Below are 19,121 nucleotides of genomic sequence, written 5' to 3'. Positions count from 1 at the left end.
TATTGCAGCTTCTGGTAATGATCAGCAAGTCAGCACAGTTATGTAGTGAAAATATTAAAACCCTGACTTAGAACAATGGCCGTTGTGGGATGGTTAGCTGTTGGCTGACAGTGTTCCTGTGCTTGCCTTTGGGGTCACAGTTGCTGGAAGCCTTGCAGGGGGTCTCCTACCTTGGAGATAGTGCCGAAGCACATTGTACAATAACCAACTCTATCTGTTTGTTGTTGTTGTTGTTTGTGTGTGTGTGTTGGTGATGGAGTGCCGGGCCTCTCTGCCAATAACTGTATCCTGTGTGGGTTGCTTTCCCTATTGTGACAAAAGGAAAGGTCTGGTTAGCTTAGAGTTAAGGAAATAACAGCCCATGTGGTCGGGAAGCAGGAGCAGCAGGCAGGCGGTCACACTACCTGCAGTCAGGGAGCAAAAGCCACGCGTTCCCGTGCTTAGCTCACTTTCTCTGTATGTGCCATCCAGAACTTGTATGGAATGGTACTGCTCACATTTAGAATGGGTTTTCCCAACTCAGTTAACCTGACCTAGAAAATCCCTCACAGGCTTTCCCAGAGTCTTGTTTTTTTTCGGTGATTCTTGATTCTGTGGAGTTGACAGCATAATTACCACTGCTGACTCTCTAATGTCTTAATCTTTCTTCACCAGCAGTACTTTGATGAAAGATAATTCCTAATGCCTAGCTTAGTACTTGGTAAGTGGTACCCACTCCAAGTATATTTGAAAAATTAGTGAATGAGATAAAATCAAGATACCTTGTTGCTATTGGGTGTTCAAAGGAAAAGCAAACTCCAAGAAAAGGTTTTGGCTTTAAGAAACTCATATGCTCTGGTGACTTTAACCAAGATGGGCAGAAAAAGAGGAAGACAAGTTTTTTTGATTTGGGGTGTGTACTGGCTACCTTTGTGTATCAACTACACACAAGCTAGAATCAGAGGAAGGAGCCTCAGTCAAGAAAATGCCTCCATAAGATGTATGGCATTTTCTCAATTAGTGATCAGTGGGGTGGCCCAGCCCATCGTGTGTGTTATCATCCCAGGGCCTGAGTTATATAAGAAAGCAGGCTGAGCAAGTCATGTGAGGCAAGCCAGGAAGCAGTTCCCTGCCATCTGCATTAGCTTCTGCTAGTGTGTGTGTGTGTGGTCCTGGCTGTCCTGGAACTCGCTCTGTAGACCAGGCTGGCCTGGAACTCACAGAGGTCTGCCTGTCTCTGCCTCCCGAGTGCTGGGATTAAAGGTGTATGCCACCAACACCCACCTGAACCAGCTTCTTGATCTTATCTGTATGTTTTATTTTATGTTCAGATGTAAGTGGTATGTAGGAAACAGGAACTGTAGCAATGCTACTGTTATCCTGTTTCCTTTCCCTTTTGTCAAGTTACTTATTTATCTTATTTTCTAGTGCTTAATGCCCGAGTCCCTGGAACCTCAGATTGAAGAGGTGAGTGAAGCTGCACTGAAGGAACGAATCAGACTCAGGAGAGTCAAGGCTTCTGTGGACCTCTTTGATCAGCTCTTACAAGCAGGTAACTCCTCTCAGTCAGAGCCCCTCTTGGAACATGGGGACATTTGATATGATCCCAGTAGTTTGGAGTAAAACTGGCCAATATTGTTTACTTTGTTTCATTTATTTGCTTTTGTCCTTTGCACTGGTAAAGAAAGTGCATGCTGATTTTTCCTTGACCTCATTTTTTTTAACATTAGGTGTGAGAGGGCTAGGCCAGATAAAACAGAAACATGATGGATGGTGGTGACAACGCCCTTAATACCCCATACTTGGAAGGCAGAAGCAGGCAGATCTCTGAGTTCAAGGCCAGCCTGATGTACAAAGAGTTCCAGAACAATCAGGGCTACACAGAGAAACCCTGTCTTGAGAAAAACAGAAATATTTTATTTTTTGTGTATGTTTTGTTTGCATGAGTATCTGGGCATATGTGGGTATGGTGCCTGAAGAGGACAGAAGTGGGCATGAAATCCTCATTAACTAATTTACCATCATTTTGGGTGCTGGGAATGAAACCCAGGTCCTATGAAGAGCAGTGCTCTTAACTGCTGAGCCATCTCAGCCATTATCATTAAATTTTAGGAATCTAGACTCCTGTTTAGTGAATTAGAATAAAAAATATGTTAAACATGGAAGAAATGGAAACTGGAAAAACCATTGAAAATACAATTTGAGCCCAAAACATTTTTTTATACTCTTGAAGCTTTTCATAGCATCAGACAGACACATAACTGAAGGGTGATAGCAGAGCATATGTTCTTCTGCTTCCTGAATGTCAGCAACACTTGGGATGGATCTGTAGTGTACACACTTGGTGCCACTTCTACTTTTGCCCACGGTGGTACAGGTGTGCCTTTAGGTTTTTAGGGTGTCATGTCACTTAAACTAGCCTCAAACACTTTGTAATCAAGAATGACCTTGGACTCCTTTTTCCTCAGTGTCTTGAATGCTGGTGTTACAGGTATGGGCAGTCATGCTGAGCTTAATGAATTAGATTTGTTTTTGTGTGTATGAATGTTTTGCCTGAGAGTGTGTGTGTGTGTGTATGCATGCCACATGCTTGCCTCATAGTTCTGGAGGTAAGAAAGGATCACCTGGAACTGAAGTCATGTATGGTTATGGCAATCAAAGTTCAGGTTCTCTGTAAGATTAAAAATGCTCCTGGTCCCAGAAGCATCTCTCCAGACCCCTCTCTTTTTCTTTCTTTTGAGCTTTTCTCTATAAAGTGAGTGCTGACATGGGAGTATCATTTTGAGGGTTTTTGGTTTTTCTTGTTTTTTGATTTTGTTTGTTTGTTTGTTTGTTTTTTCAAGACAGGGTTTCAATGTGTAGTTTTGGAGCCTATCCTGGCACTCCCTCTGGAGAACAGGCTGGCCTCAAACTCACAGAGATCTGCCTGCCTCTGCCTCCAGAGTGCTGGGATTAAAGGCATATGCCACCACTGCCCAGCAAGCTCTAGGGTTTTGTGTTGTGGTTTTTTTTGTTTTGTTTTGTTTTTTGTGGATTTTTGAGGTGCTGGGAGTCAAATGAGTTGTTCTTAAGATAATTATTTTTATGCAGTTGTGCTAGTATTTCTTAGTAAATTTTCAGTGAGTGCCTGAATCCAGTTGGAATAATTATTTGTATTTATTTAGTGGGTCTGGTATAAAGGTATTAAGTGAAAATTCATTTGGACTAGCAGGTCGTTCTTCAGTGACAAGTTCCAGAGAGGAAAGGCCAAGGGTTCAGAAAACAAAGAAGATGGAAAAGCAGGGGTCAGAAGGTCTCACACAAACTGTCTCTTATGCCAAACAAATGTATTAAGAAATACGACATCTTATATATAGTTTATAGGGGGGAAATGGGACAGAATCTGCAGAAAGCCATTATGGATTATATTTGTTAATTGGTAAAATGGTACCAGAGATTAAGTATGTAGCCAAATAAGCCACCATTAATACAAAAAGTGAAGAATTTCCTCTAACAGGCTTTGGTTCTTGGATGTTTGAAGGTTTCTTTCTTGTTTTCTTTTTCTTTTTTCTTTTTTCTCCTAACCACAGGAACCACAGTCTCTCTTGAAACAACTAATAGTCTCTTGGATTTATTGTGTTACTATGGTGACCAAGAGCCCCCAGCTGACTGTCCTTATCGACAAACTGAACATGCAGAAAACTTGGTAAAAAGAAAAGAAAAAGAAAAAACTTGGGTGTTTTGTTTCTAAAATATTTTCTCAAAATGGGCGAGGGTGCTGTCCCATATGTCATACATAGTAAAGGGTCTATACTGAGGTGGAACTATAGCCTTCACTCAGCAATGATGAAGGAAGACACATATGAAATGAACAATTGTTTTTATTCGTTTTTAATCGGTGTTATACAAAATAGTGTGTTTTATTATGACATTTTTATACATGTATATAATGCATTTTAATAATAGTCCCTCCCCCTTTACGCTCTTTCGCCTTTCCCATTGGTCTCTTTCATCTTCCCAAATGGTCCTTCTTATACTTTGTTCATATGAGATAAAAACAAGCAAAATCTGTTTTTCTGAGTCTATGTATAATCTCTAGTTCCATCCATTTTCCTACAAATGACATAATTCTGATCTTTATGGCTGACTAAAACTTGGGTGTGTTTCTGTGCCACACATTTTTTGTGGAGGTGAACCTGGGGCCCTGCACATGCTAGACAAGTACCGAATCATGGAACTCTAGCTCCAGTATCACGTCCCCCTTTTTGTTTGTTTGTTGAGACAGGGTCTTGCTAAATTGCTTGGACTACCCTTAAATTTATATTTTGTATGCCTCAGCTTCCTAAGTAGCTGGGTTTGTAGGCTCCAATCCCAGTATAAAGGCAGAGGCAGGTGGATCTCTGAGTTCAAAGCCAGCCTGGTCTACATGGTGAATGAGATCCAGGCTAGCCAGAGCTATATAGTGAAACCCATCTGAAAAAAACAAAATCTATTGGGCATGTAGATTGATGCCAATTGAGCTATTATAAATAGGGCCATAATAAATACAAGTATGCAAGTATCTCTACAATGTACAGTTTTTCAGGTATGTGCATGGATCATGGAATGGCATAGCTGGGTCAGATGCTGTTTTGACAAGCTTCGTGCTGAATTCCATAGTTGTTCCAATAGTTTTATGTTTCCACCAGCAGTGAGCGTTTAAGGATCCCTTTTATCCTGCAGCCTCAGCAATGTTTGTTTGTGACTAGAGTGAGGTAGAATCTCAGTATAGTTTTAATTTAATTTGTGTTTTTTATTTGGAACAATTATTTTAACTATATTCTACTTAGCAATATTTTGTCTTCATGTACTAAATACTCAGCAGAGGTTTGGCCAGAATTGTTTGAGCCAGCACTTTGGTGACAGCATGTTGTGTAAAGATCAAGGAAAGACTCCATATTTTGTCACTGGTTACCTTTTGCTGAAAAGTTGTACATACATGGCCAGTAAGATAGTTCAGCAAGTAAAGGCACTTATTATATAGGCCCAAGAGCCCTGAGTTTGATGCCAGGATCCCATGTAAAGGTGGGATGAGAGAACCAGCTGCTCAGAGTTGTTCTGTGATCACCCATATGTGTGCTGTAGCATTTGCAGGTCCACACTGAACACACAATGCATTTTTAAAATTTATACAGATGTGGGCAGAGAGGAGGGAGCATGTTGCCCTTATGCCAAGTGTTGCCTGTAGGTGGAGTAGTAGCTGTCAGAGTTAGAGGGTTTATTTCTAGAAATAGATTTCAAGGGATCCTTTGTATCTGGTATATAGAGTTATGTATGGAACGTTTTTTCTCAAACAGTATGGATTTATGCCTGTACTTGAAAGATCCTGAAAACAGTGTAGATAGCCAATAGTAGCTGTTAATAGAGCCCTGAATGGTCCGGAAGTAAAAGATTACTGAGCATCTATATCCCCAATCCAATTTTTATAACTGAAGTGCTCCAAAATCTGAACTTTTTGACTATATTAAATGGGAACTTCCACACCTGGCCTTATATGACTTCATTCTTTCAAAAATTCTTTATGTTGTATGTATTTGGAGAATGAATTTCATGTTTAAACCTCATCTTTTGGATAAGGGATTCAATCTTTGTTATTTTTTCTTAATCCATTCAGACTTTGTTCCCTTCCTCTCTTCCATAAGGGAGAGAAGAATGTCAAACTTTGTTATTTTTATATAAAGTTTTTTCATTTGCAGACAGTGAAAATTTGTTTTTTTGAGACAGGGTTTCTCTGTCGCTTTGGAACCTGTCCTGGCATTCTCTCTGCAGACCAGGCTAGCCTTGAACTCATGTAATTCCTCCTGTCTCTGACTCCTGAGTGCTGGGATTAAAGGCACGCACTACCACTACCTGATTTACAATGCAAATATTTAAAAGTGTTTCTGAGTAATGATATTATGTTCTTTGTCCACTAATTGTGGGTTATTTCCCTACATAGTAACTAGTGTTGTAAAGTACTCATTCCTGTGACCATGTAGAACATCTTTTGAACCCTTCCAGACTGGCCCCCATTCTTCCAAGCCTTGCTCTTGAAATAGCTGGTTGACTACAGAACTAACCCTGGCTTCTGCAAATGCTAGTCAGGCCTCTATGTCTGCCTCATCCCAGATGATTCATTCATAAATAAGTCTTTTAAAGGTCCTTTAGCTAGTATTAGACATACTAATGTCAATTTCTCTTGCTTTGACCCCATGTGTACAGTATTTTTCTGAGACAAACCACTTGTGGCCTCTGTAGCAGTAGATTGCACTTTGTTTTGTTTTCTACATTTAGACAGGCCACATAGGGCATTGCCTTTGTCTTATCACCACATGATCTCTTAAGAACTGACTTGGCTTTCCTCTGTGTTTGGTGATTTTCACACTGAAGGAATTGGATGTGGGTGTGAACATTTTATTAAGTTCCTCTTTGCCTAGAGCTAATCTGTTATTTACTTTAGTTTTCTGAATTTCCTTTGCTTTTCTGATTTTTCAAGTAGTCTGCTAGCAAATATTGTCTTACCTTTTATTTCATCCATTCTAGGAAGAGGCCACAGAGACAAATGTTCAAACCTCCAAGATGAAGACTATTCCTTGGAAGTATGTTGCATATGAGAACCTTGTATTTTGGGGATTTTACAGTACATGCAAAATACTTTACATTGTCCTCTGGAGTTGAAATCCTGAAATGTTCTAAAACAGATTTCTTTTGTTTTTTTTTTTCTTTTTTCGTCTTTTCTGTGTATATGTGGAACTGGGTTTCTCTGTGGTTTTTGGCTGCCCTGAAGCTCACTATGTAGAACAGGTTAGACTTAAACTCACAGAGATCCTTATGCCTCCTTAGTGCTAGGATTAATATGTGTGCCACTACACCTGGCTTCTTAGTTATTGTTATATTCAAGATTCCATCTAGCCCAGGCTAGCCACAAACATAGACCATTCCTGGCTCTGCTCTCAAGGCCTGGTATAACAAGCGTACAATATCACTTCGGGCTTAGATTACTTTTTATGAGAGTGTTAACTCCTGCCACCATACAAAAATCTTTGGGTTTGTCCCGGGTGTCCTTTTTGGTTTTCCTTTTTTATTTATTGAGAGTTCATGCATTTTTGTTTATTGGAAATACAGTTTGAAAAAAAGTAAATAACAGTATGTTTGAACCTTTAATTAAGGAGTGCATGAAATAAAAATAAATATTCTATGTGGATCTATAGAGAAGAAAGGCTACCATTAATACCAGAAATTGAGATCAAGAGAAATGGCTTAGTAATTTTTTATATGAAGGCTTGAGTTCCGTTTCCAGCACCTGTGTGCCACTACACCTCTAACCTATGTAAGCACCAACCCATGTGACACATTGAAACAGATGGCACACTCGTGGGCCTTGTAGAAAGATCTTGGGTCATATCCTAATTGTCTGGTTTCTATAATATTAGGGTGTTTGGGATACAGGAAAATGTATATAAGGTGTATTGCTTTTTTCCCCTCTAATAAAGGTACAGAATTGCTCATGCTAGAGTCATGCTTGCCTCAGGAAGCAGGGTAGGGAACAGAGGAGAACCTCCATTGTGTATCTTTTTGGTTTTTTAAGACAGGGTTTCTCTGTGTAGCTTTGGAACCTATCCTGGCACTCGCTCTGTAGACCAGGCTGGCCTGGAACTCACAGAGATCCGCCTGCCTCTGCCTCCCGAGTGCTGGGATAAAGGTGTGCGCCACCAACACCTGGCCCATTGTGTATCTTATGTGCAGAGTATTTTGTTCTTTACCCAGGGACCCTGAGTTATTCATGTCCAGACAACTTCAGATCTTTGACCCTCCATTTTTGAGATGATAACCCTGTCAAACTCTGGGTTGTAGAATGGTTATGTGAAAAAATGGCAATTACTACTAATTTTCCCAGTGCCTCTGATTCATGTTTATTCTGTTGTTTCTAGAGCACAAAACAATGCTGAGAGAATCTTTGCTCTGATACCCGAGAAGAATGCACGCTCCTACTGTACAATGATCCAAGGGATGGTGAAGGTATCTTCCTTTATTTTTATCTTGAAGGTCTATTACGTTGGATGAATAATATATTTGGGGGTGGGGTCGGTTCTGAGCATGATGTCTATTTGCATCATTCAATTTTTATGCAAATAATGAAAATAGTTCTACCTCAGGGTCTCAGTTTGTAGGTCAGCTGGCTAGGCCGTTAGGGAGACAAGGCTTAAGTTCACAGCAATTTGTCTGCGTCTGCCTTGTCATTAAAGGTGCTCCAATAGCTAGCAAAAACTTTTTTTTCTTAGAGTGCCTTTAGATTCAACATTTCTTCCCACTGTATTCTCTGGAGTAATTGGGAACATGGGCATAAACTACAGCACTTAACATGATCATTTTATGTAATACCTTTGTGAGTCTATGCTCTGTCTTGTAACCTATTAAATGAGGTCCTATTCATGACTTTATATCAGCCCTCTAAATTTTTTAGCTTGGAGGCATTTCAAATTTTGGATTAGGGATGAATGACCTTTATTATAGTTTTGTGAGTTTTTTTTTTCTTTATTCATGTATGTGTGCATCTGTCTGTGTCTTAAGTGTATGAAGGAGTGTGTATGTGCATGTGCGCGCTTCCGTTGTGTGCCTACATTGGGTAATAGAGGGTGTTGATCCCTTGGAGCCAGTTACTGCATTTATTTATGAGCCACCTGACATGGGTGTGGGAATAAGAACTCTAGACCTTGTGATCGAGCACCAAGCACTCTTAAAGGCTGAGTCAGTCACTTCCTCCTTGACGATAAGAGGGTTGGAAGCTTCCCTTTGTGTTGTGAGATGTTGTCTCCCACCTTGCCGCCACCCCATTTCTACTCATTAGATGTGAGTTACATGCTCTTGCTTCACTCTCAGTTGTGATGACTGAAAATGTCTAAGCATTGCTAATGCCCTCTGGAAGAAACTTACTACACTAGGGTACGAGCTTCTGAGAATTGGAGGCTCCTGTTTTGTGTGTTCACATTCCAAATTGAGAACACTTTGATGATGTTGCTTTTTCCTCTCCAGCACCGAGCTTATGCACAAGCACTGAACTTGTACACCGAGTTATTAAATAACAGACTTCATGGTGAGTCTGGGGACTGGCTTCCACCTGTGTATTCCCTCAACTCAGTGGTTTCCAACCTTCCTAATGCTGTTAACCTTTAATACAGTTCCTCATGTCGTGGTGACCCCCCCAACCATAAAATTATTTTGTTGCTACTTCATAACTGTAATTTTGCTAGTGTGGTGAGTCATACTGTAAATGTCTGATATGCAGGATACCTGGTGTGCACCCACTGGTTGAGAACCACTGTTCTAACAAGAATCAGTTAGGTTTTTGGAAGTTGTCTCAGTTATTGGGCCACAGTTATTGTTTGGGGGGTTGTTGTTTAGATTTTTCAACTTTTGTTGCCATACTAGTGATTAAAATGGGACCAGAGAGCTAGTTCTATGATCATTTTCTCTTCACCTCAGCTGTTTTCAGGTAAATTTTCAACCTCAAGTTTTGTTAAAGTATTTTTCTTTTACAGCTGATGTATATACCTTCAATGCATTGATTGAAGCTAAAATGTTGATAGCCAGTGAGAAATTTGAGGAAAAATGGAATAATATACTGGTAAGGAAACAACCTTTATTGTCTTCTACCCACCTTTGACTATGAAATATTAATTTATCATTTATGTGGTGGCAACTGCTCAGTACTCTGCCCTAGCTTAAGAAGCCTCTCTATTATGGGGGAAAAAACAAAACACTGATTAATCAATTATTACATAGCAAGGATTCAGGAAGAGTTGGGACACTTAATGTATAATTGATTTCATTGTTAATTACAAAAGTACATACCTATTATAGAATTCTAGCCAGCGAAGTTAAATTGAAATCACTGGAGAGATTTTGTCAAAACTTAGAACGTGTTTTTACATACCATGGGCGCTTCTATTTTAGTCTCAATTTGGTAGAAGACTACAGATAAACACCTTGATTGCCTGTGGTGCATGATAGGATTTGGGGAGACAAAGATAACCTTGATCCATGACAGTGTAAGGAGACTTTCTGGAAGATGGGATCCCTGGTAGATAGTTCTTTGTCCCTTTTTGGTTTTGTTGGTTTTCTTTCAGAAAACGTCTCACTGTCCAGCCTTTACGAGTCTGGAACCTGATATGTAAATCCAGGCTGGTTTTCAACTCACCGAGATCCCTTGCCTCTGAATCTCAAGTACTGGGATTAACGATGGGCTTCCAAACCCGGTTGTTCAGGTTTTTTTAAGCAGATAGTTACTAAATTAGAGTATGGGTGCTAATTTTTTTCATATGTAGCCACAGAACTAAATTATTTCAGTAGTTTTGGCAAATTACCTTGGAGTAAAAAAAAAAAATTTCCTGTTTCTTAGGATCTGCTGAAACATATGGTTGCACAGAAGGTGAAACCAAACCTTCAGACTTTTAATGCTGTGCTGAAGTGTCTCCGGAAGTTTTATATGCATGGAAGGCTCCCAGCCTTACAGACATTACGTGAAATGAAATACCTTGGAATAGGTAAGAATGCATCCTGGCTCCTCTCTGAAGATGAGGTGTGCTGACTTTTGGTCTCAACCACAAAAGCCAGAAGTGTTTATATTTTTACTATTGCTTTACTGTTAGGGTTTCCTTGTGGCATTTGTAACTTCACATGAAGTTGGTTCTTTGTATCTATCTCTGCAAACAACCCCAGATAAAAAAATGTTAGGTAAAAATAATTGTAAATATGTCTACACTTGTATTGGCCATTACTAAACAACACAAGTATTGGGGTTGCATTTGTGGCATATCAGGTTTTGGATCTAGAAATGCTTTGAAGTATACAGTAGGATGTGTGTGGGTTATGTGCATATAATTCCATTTATATTCACGTGCCATGGATACCAAGTGATAACTGTCCGCTATGACAGGAATACTTTATCACTTCATGTTCTTTACAGTAGATATTATTGTTATTTAACATTTGAAATACTTTTTCTGTAATTCTCTTAATTTTAAAGGGAGTTGATTGCTTTTTTGGCCTGTTTTAAATTTCAGGACATTGTTCTAGCATAATTAAATATTGTGACCCAAATTATGTGCCACTTTATATTGTGAATAATTTAGTAATTGCTTAATTTAAGAATAGTTAGGCAAGCTGGGCAGTGGTAGCGTTTGGCTTTTATCCTAGCACTAGGCCAGCGTGATCTACAGAGCAAGTTCCAGGACAGGCTCCAAAGCAATACAGAGAAACTCTGTCTTGAAAAACCAGAGAGAGAGAGAGAGAGAGAGGAGAGAGAGGGGGGGGGGTCTTTTGCTTAAATGTTAATGTTGTGTTTCAGCTTCATTTTAGATAACTTATTTTTTTTTTTTCTCTATCTGCCTGGTAATTTGAGAACCCTCACTTGCAACATACCATCATATTATTCATCTCTTTTATCACCGAGGTATGTATACCCTTACATTATTTTGGTTTGTATGAAAATTGGCCATCTCTATTGAATTTATGTAATTGTTGCAGTACTTGCTCTTCATATGAATTAATAGCTCAGTGGCTAAGCGCACCGGCTTTCAGAGGACCCGGGTTCAATTCCCAGCACCCACATGGTGCCTCACAATTATCTCTAACTCCAATCATCAGGGATTGATGCTTCTTTTGGCCTCCAAGGGCTCCAGGCACACATAAGCATACATACAAACAAAACATCCATACACAGCCTGGCATTGTGGCACATGCCTTTAATCCCAGCACTTGGGAAGCAGAGGCAAGTAGGACTCTATGAGTTTGAGGCCAGCCTGGTCTACAGAGCAAGTTCCAGGACAGTGAGGCTACACAGAGAAACCCTGTCTTGAAAAACAAACCAATTAAAAAACAGAGAGGTCAGCCCTGCGTGGTCTTGGATACTTGTTAAAAGAGTCAAAGTTGGAGGTCTGCCACACAGTTATTTCCAAAAAAAAAAGAAAGAAAGAAAAGAAAGTATATAAATTAGCATTTACAGTTTGAGCAAACGGTTAATCTTGAGAGTAGAAACCTTGATTGTGATATGAAATACAAACTGGAGAGGGCTATAAAGTGTACTAGCATTCTTGGACTATAAAGAATAGGCAAGGTGGGTAGTTAAGGGTTCATTTTGGTCTTTAAAACTGCTACTCAGTATATTAGCTTAGTAATCACATATAGGTTGTTTCAGTTTATTTTTTTAAAAAATATGTGACATTAGGGCTCAGCAACCATATTCTTTCTCTTTGTGGTTTCCAAGAATGAAGCTCATGTGTCATTAGGTTGTCGGCAATTACTGTTATGTAACCCTGACCCATCTTACCGCCCCACAAATTACCCATTCTTACTCTGCCTAACTGTCAGTCTTCCTCACATGGTTCCCTTCTACTTGCATATATCATAAACATATGTATCTTCATGATCTAGATTTCATGTGGAAGAGGAATATAATAGTTGTATGATTTATTTTGCTTAATATGGTGATATCAAGTTGTTTTCATACAAATGAGATGTAACCGTTTCTCTTAAATAGAACTCCATCATGTATTCCAGACCCTTGTCTGTAATCTCTGAATTAGAGAAGTCAAAGCAGGCCGATAAGATGTTCAAGGTCACCTTTGGGCCAGCATGTTCTTGCTATCTGAGTCTCAGAGAAAGGTAGAAGGGAGCCTAGGAAGATAGGTCAGTTAAGAAAATGCTTGCTACCCAATCTAAACACTAGAGAGATTGATCACAGAACATAAGTGTTGTAGCACATACTTGTAGTCCTAGCAGAAATGGGTAGACTCTTCACTTTACCTTAAGGCCACCCAACCTAGTCACTTCCATTTAAGTTGCTCTTGTCATTGCTTTTTAATCATAGCACCATGTTACAAAAAAGGCAGATGGGTCAATGGGTTAGGTCTTCAAGCCTTGGTAGCTTAAATTGGACTCCAGAACCAGTGTGAAGCCAGACTAGGTAGTGGGTGTTTAATCCCGGCGTCCATGGTGAGATAGGAGGAAGAGACCATAGAACCCCTAGAAGCAACTCACAGGGGAACACAAATTCCTGATTTCTGGACCTTAGAGTTAGGATTAATAAGCATATGCCATATGTACTCCACTACTGATGTCCTTTTCAGAAGTCCTTGCCTATGCCATGGTTTTAAAGTGATGTCTCTGTGGTTTTCTTTAGCAGGTTCAGAGTGTTAGATCCTTTATTTGACCCATTTTTAATTATTTCTGTGTGCAATGAGATTATTTTTTTCTACATATAAAAACAGAATTTTGAGGGCCACAGAGATGGCTTAAGTCAGTGGTTCTCAACATTCCAAATGCTGTGACTCTTTAATACTGTTCCTCATATTATGACCCTGAACCATAAAATTATTTTCATTGCTACTTCATAACTGTAATTTTGCTACTGTTATGAATCATAATGTAAATATTTGATATGCAGGATCTCTGATATGCCACCCCTGTGAAAGGGTCTGTCAACAACCCACAGGTTGAAAACCACTGGCTTAAGTGGTTAAGAGAACTTGTAGATCTTCTCAAGGACCATGTTCCACTCCTAGCAGCACCCACAAGCTCACCACCACCTGTAACTCCAGCTTCTGGGGATCTGGCATCCTCTTCTGGACTCCCAGAACACCTATACACCTGTGGCACACATTCACAGACATCAGTGGTTCTCAGCCTGTGGGTTTCAACCCTTTCATGGGTCCCATATCAGATATCCTGCATATCCAGTATTTACAGTATAAATTCATAACAGTGGTAAAATTACAGTTATGAAATAGCAGTGGAAATAATTTTATGGTTGGGGGTTGATACAACATGAGGAACTGTATTAAAAGTCCACAGCATATGAAGATTGAGAAACACTGACACACTTGAGTAAAGTAATTTAAAGAAGAAAGAAAAATAATTTTCCTAGTACCTCCTGTGTTTCTACAGTATGTTTCATGGCTGTGCCCTCTATTCAGTTCTGCTAGCTACATGTGTGTTTTTATGGTAATGTAGTATAGAAGTAGTGTGTTTTTAAGGTAATGTAGGGATTTATATACATTAAATAATGTAGTATTTAAGAAGGATTCTTAAATACACTGAGTTGTCTCTTCAAATGGAGAACAATAGATCCTATTTTCCTTCTAGAAGGCTGGAAACAGATATGGTTGTTAATAGCCTGGTAACATTACCTCTGCACTACCTGTATGGTCAGGCCTTACTGGCTTACCCAGACCCTTATCGTGTGTTTTGTTTATTTTTCACCTGCCTTCTCAGTTAATGTAGAGAACCTATCATTATGGAAGATTCCCAATATCACTTGTACTTTACAGTAGTTTTGATAGTCATGTCTTAAGTTTTGTTGTACACATGAGACAGAGTTAATTATTGCCAGGAAACTTTCTCCACATTGTGCTGTGCTTAAATATGCCTAAAATAAACTACTTGGTGTCATGCTTTCAGAGTTTGAACTAGCACCAACTATTGAGTTATATTGAACAGGACTTCTTCTTGCCAAGTACAGTTTTTGCCCTATCAGTATCTAGTAACTTTTTCAAACCCCAGTTATTTTGCCATGTAGCATAGAATGTCTTGAACTTGCTGTGCAGTTTAGGTGAACCTGTTTGATGACCTTTCTATTTTAGTGTTGGGATGAACAAGCAAGTTTGGCCATGGCTGGCTCGTGTGACTTCTAAGAACTGCCCCATTCATTGATCTGTTCTGCAGTTGGGTTTTTTTCTTGGATTCCTTACCTGTTCCTTAAAAGAACATGGGGCTGGAGAGATGACTTAGAGGTTAAGAGCACTGACTGCTCTTCCGGGGTCCTGAGTTCAATTCCCAGCAACCACATGGTGGCTGGCAACCATATATAATGAGATCTGGTGCCCTCTTCTGGCCTGCAGGCTTATATGCAGACAGAACACTGTATACACAATAAATAAGTAAATAAATAAATAGATAAATAAATTTTTAAAAAAGGACACAGGTACCACCAAATGATTCGATTAAGTGTGTTGGTTTGGGATGAGGGGCTGTTGGTATTTGTTCCACTTAATAGAAATTTGAGCTTCTCAGGAAGAAATGAATAAAGATGAAGTCTAACTGGACCATACAGACATAGCATAATGATTCTTACAGATTTTACAAAGACTTGGGCTCTGGGCTATAGAAGATTCTTTCACAAGTTTTTGGTTCTGTCCAACTCTGCTAGGTCTTAGGCTAAAGATGGAGGCAACAGATAGGAGGCCTTTATAACTGGGGCTGTGAAGTTGGTTCTACTTATGGAAGTGGACTCCTAATAAACACCCATTTGCCTTACTTTTCTGCAGGCAGCTCTTTAAAAACGTCATCCTTAATCATCTATGACATCATGAATGAATTAGAGGGAAGGAAATTCTCTCCACGGGACCTGGATGATGGTAGGTACAGAAATTAATTGTGTTATTCCTCCAGCTAATGACAGGAGGCTTGCTTGAGTGCCATTATAGGCCTTGTGTTGAAGGCAGTGTTTATTTAGCTAAGTAACAATATTTGGATTGAATATTCTGAGAAAGCCAAGATGTCTGTGGCATATTTATATTATTGATATGTAAATACTGTTATATCCATAGCAACCAAACTTTTGAACTTTGGTTTTCAGATAAATTTTTTCAGTTGGCCATGAATGTGGTAAGTGCCATTTCCTTAATTAATTGTGCTCCAAAGGTTCCTCTCTGTTTCCTTGTTTTATCTAAGTGGGTGCTTCTGCATGTTCTTTCACTTTTAACTCTTTCCTTCATGCCTTTGCTTCTACTTTCTTTTGTACAATCTGTACTTTTAAATCATCTCCTATCTATTCTTTATTGCACTGTCCTTTTTCATGCTGTTTTGATAAGCTTTCAGAATATTTTGCCCTTTAGCTTTGTTAAATCCATGAGAATAGATTGTTATGTTTATTTTCATTTTATCATCCTAGGAAAAACTTCAAGTTTTCAGGATGAGTAGTGAGCATCCTGTTTGTTGAGAATTGTGTGGCAGCCTAGTAGCTATCTTCTGGGGTTTTCCTCTGACAGCTCATGGTTATTCAAATGTTTAAATGTATCCCTGTGGTAGTGGATGTCACAGGAGGGGAGAACTAACAAGTATTTCAAGGCTGGTTCTTGAAGCGATTTAATGGTGATTTTGATGGTAGAGTAGAATTGCTAACTCAAAATAATTTTGTTTTAATTTTTATAAACCTATGGTCTATTTCTTCCCTAATTTCTTGTGGCTTTTTTTGCTGTCGGTCAATAAATTGAATATTGTTAGTTAGGTATTTTTGCAAAGAAAAACAGATACTGTGTGTAACAGTCCTGGTTATCCTGAAACTTACTTTGCAAACCAGGCTGGCCTCAAACTCCGAGATTCACCTGCCTCTGCCTCTCAAGTGCTTAGATTAAAGTCATGTGTCATCACTACCCATATACGTTTTCACTATGTTGAGTCACTGTTTGGCGTACAAGAATGTCTCGGTACTAATACCTGCAAATTTTCAGTGTTCATCTCTCAGGGATTTAGAGCTTGCTTACCGAATACATCATCTTTTAAACACGGGGGACAACCGAAAACTGATTGGAGGTGATCTTCAACGTAATTTCTATTAGTAAGTATATTACTTTATGTTTTTAAAAATTTAGTGTGTGTGCACACAAGCACACTTGTCTGTGTGAGTGTAAGCACACACCTGTGACTGCGTGAGAAACCAGAAGAGGGTACTAGGAGTCCTCTTCTTTCATTCTTCCTTCTGCATCTTTGAGGCAGTCTTCCTGAACCTGGGACTTGTGCCTCAGCCAGACTGGAAGCCCAGTAAGCCTTCCATCTCTGCCCTACTTTGAAGGTGGTTTTACAGGCATTTGCTAGGATTGCCTGGAATGTTATGTGGTTTCTGTGAACCAAACTGAAAATCTCTTGATTTTGGATCAAGAGCTCTTAACTTTGCAGCCTTATCTCTAGCTCTCTCCTTTGGTTTTAATTAATTAATTCTACAATAGGAGGATCTTAATGACTGTTTATCTCAACTCTAGTTTTAGGTCGTATGCCCATTATTTTATAGTAATTGAGTTACTGAATCATTGAGGCTGAGGAGATGGCTCCATGGGCAAGAGTGAGCTCCTTGGTTCAGGTCCCCAGCACCCACTGGTGGTATGTGTCTATAAACCCAGCCTGAAGTAACAAGTAGAAATATGCTAGATGACCTGAATGGCCACAGCAGTGGAGATCCAGGTCCAGTGAGATGGAGAAATCTGCATACATACACACAAACCAAAAAGTTGAAAAGCAGTGATAAAATATCCATCTACTGTATATATTTAGAGGTTTTATCTTCCTTGTGATTACCCTTTATACATTTATGTGTCTGGGTTGTGTCTATGTGTCCAGTTCATTGTTTACCCACTGAGTACTTTCCAATACAAATATTTGAGGTAACTGCTTTCTAGGATCTGAAAGCAAGTATACTGAGCAGGTAGCCCAAATGGTCCAGCTGAGGGCCAAAACAGCTCAGTTGGGAAATGAGTTACAGTTACTACTTCCTTGGATCCTTGTAACTTGCAATTGTAGTTTTTATTATTGTGTATCTATGACACAGAATGGGACAATTTTGTGGAGTAAGTTCTCTCCTGCCTTTACATGTGTTCCAGGGATAGAACTCAGGTTGCCAGGGTTATGTGGCAAACGAAGTACCTTTTAGTCAGTTAACATCTCACTGATCTGAAATTAGAAATATTAAAAATCTATGCTTAATACATGAATAGTTATACTGAAATTTCAGTCATCATACCTTATTGTTGCATATACAAACTTAAATCTAAGCATGCTTTTTCTCTCCACAGTTCGAAGTTTTTCAGTTTGATTTGTTCAATGGAACAAATTGATGTCACTTTGAAGTGGTATAAGGACCTAATACCTTCAGTAAGAGGATTCATTACTTGTTTTTTGTCTTTGTAGAGGAATATCTTCCCTGGTGGATGCTTTAAAATCATGTTTGTATTTCTCTCACTCAGGTATTCTTTCCCCACTCCCAAGCATTGATAGATCTTCTTCAAGCATTGGATGTGTCCAATAGACTAGAAATGGTTCCTCAAATTTGGAAAGGTAAGTGTCAGGGTTTTTGTTTGCTTTGGGTGTTTTGTTTTTGGCCAATGCTATCTTACTTTAGTTACTTTTAGTACTGAATGCTTTCAGTCTTTTTTGGGGGGTGAGGGAACGGGGGAGTTCCGAGACAGGATTTCTCTGTATACCTTTGGAGCCTGCCTCTACCTCTGAGTGCTGGGATTAAAGGCAAGCGCCACCATTGCTTTCTTTTTTGGGTTTTTCGAGACCGGGTTTCTCTGTGGCTTTGGAGGCTGTCCTGGAACTAGCTCTTGTAGACCAGGCTGGTCTCGAACTCACAGAGATCCGCCTGCCTCTGCTGGGATTAAAGGCGTGCACCACCAACGCCTGTCCGTTGCTTTCATTATTAACTGAGATAAACTTCTGGGCCATTGCTCTATTGTATTGGATGAGTACATTTGGAAAATAAGCTCATTCTGTATAGTTGTTAAATGATGAAATCTAGGAACGGTTGCTAATTATGGAATTGGTACTAAATCTTGAGTGTCAGCATGCTACTGTGCTCCTGTCTTTCAACCTTATTAAACCCCTTGGTGTAGTAAGAATCAGTAGCAATGCTGATTATGTTGCCAAGTAAAAGTCATGAATATGGTCGTGTCTCAATCAGTTTCATGTGCTTCAGACACAAGTACATGAGAAACAGGTACTCTGTCTTACTCAAGTATAGGGCATGTGCTGTTTTTTACATTGACTGCAAACAGTTGATTGGCATTGCTATCTCACTGTGTTTCTCAGGCTGGCCTTGAACTCTCAGAGATCCTCTGCCTGTGCTTCCCAGAGTGCTTGAATTAAAGTTGTGCCAACTTTTCTTACCCACCAGAAGATAAAAATCAGTAGTGGTTAAAGGCTCAGTAGATATTTTGCATTTTGGTGATCACTGTTAATTTCTTTTGCTTCAAGACAGTAAAGAATATGGCCATACTTTTCGAGCTAACCTAAGAGAAGAAATCTTGATGCTCCTGGCCAGGGATAAACACCCACCAGAGGTAGGGCGGCCTTGAAACTCAATTCCACCATCATTA

General features: G+C 39.4%; 1 protein-coding gene across 1 annotated transcript in view; it reads left to right on the top strand.

Moving 5' to 3' along the window:
• The window catches only part of Ptcd3 (pentatricopeptide repeat domain 3), a 29,437-nt gene that overhangs the window by 5,765 nt on the left and 4,551 nt on the right, over positions 1 to 19,121 (top strand). The window contains exons 7-20 of the mRNA XM_027429522.2: positions 1,408 to 1,531; positions 3,549 to 3,664; positions 6,520 to 6,575; positions 7,908 to 7,995; positions 9,010 to 9,070; positions 9,516 to 9,601; positions 10,376 to 10,520; positions 11,378 to 11,428; positions 15,300 to 15,389; positions 15,611 to 15,639; positions 16,485 to 16,591; positions 17,820 to 17,898; positions 17,991 to 18,081; positions 19,000 to 19,085. Of these exons, the coding sequence (XP_027285323.1) occupies positions 1,408 to 1,531; positions 3,549 to 3,664; positions 6,520 to 6,575; positions 7,908 to 7,995; positions 9,010 to 9,070; positions 9,516 to 9,601; positions 10,376 to 10,520; positions 11,378 to 11,428; positions 15,300 to 15,389; positions 15,611 to 15,639; positions 16,485 to 16,591; positions 17,820 to 17,898; positions 17,991 to 18,081; positions 19,000 to 19,085 (1,209 nt within the window). The remainder of the gene's footprint in view (positions 1 to 1,407; positions 1,532 to 3,548; positions 3,665 to 6,519; positions 6,576 to 7,907; positions 7,996 to 9,009; positions 9,071 to 9,515; positions 9,602 to 10,375; positions 10,521 to 11,377; positions 11,429 to 15,299; positions 15,390 to 15,610; positions 15,640 to 16,484; positions 16,592 to 17,819; positions 17,899 to 17,990; positions 18,082 to 18,999; positions 19,086 to 19,121) is intronic.

This window comes from Cricetulus griseus, chromosome 8 (genome assembly GCF_003668045.3).
Source record: "Cricetulus griseus strain 17A/GY chromosome 8, alternate assembly CriGri-PICRH-1.0, whole genome shotgun sequence".
Lineage (NCBI taxonomy): Eukaryota > Metazoa > Chordata > Mammalia > Rodentia > Cricetidae > Cricetulus > Cricetulus griseus.
The sequence above is the reverse complement of the archived record's forward strand: the minus strand, read 5'-3'. Positions and strand labels throughout refer to the sequence as shown.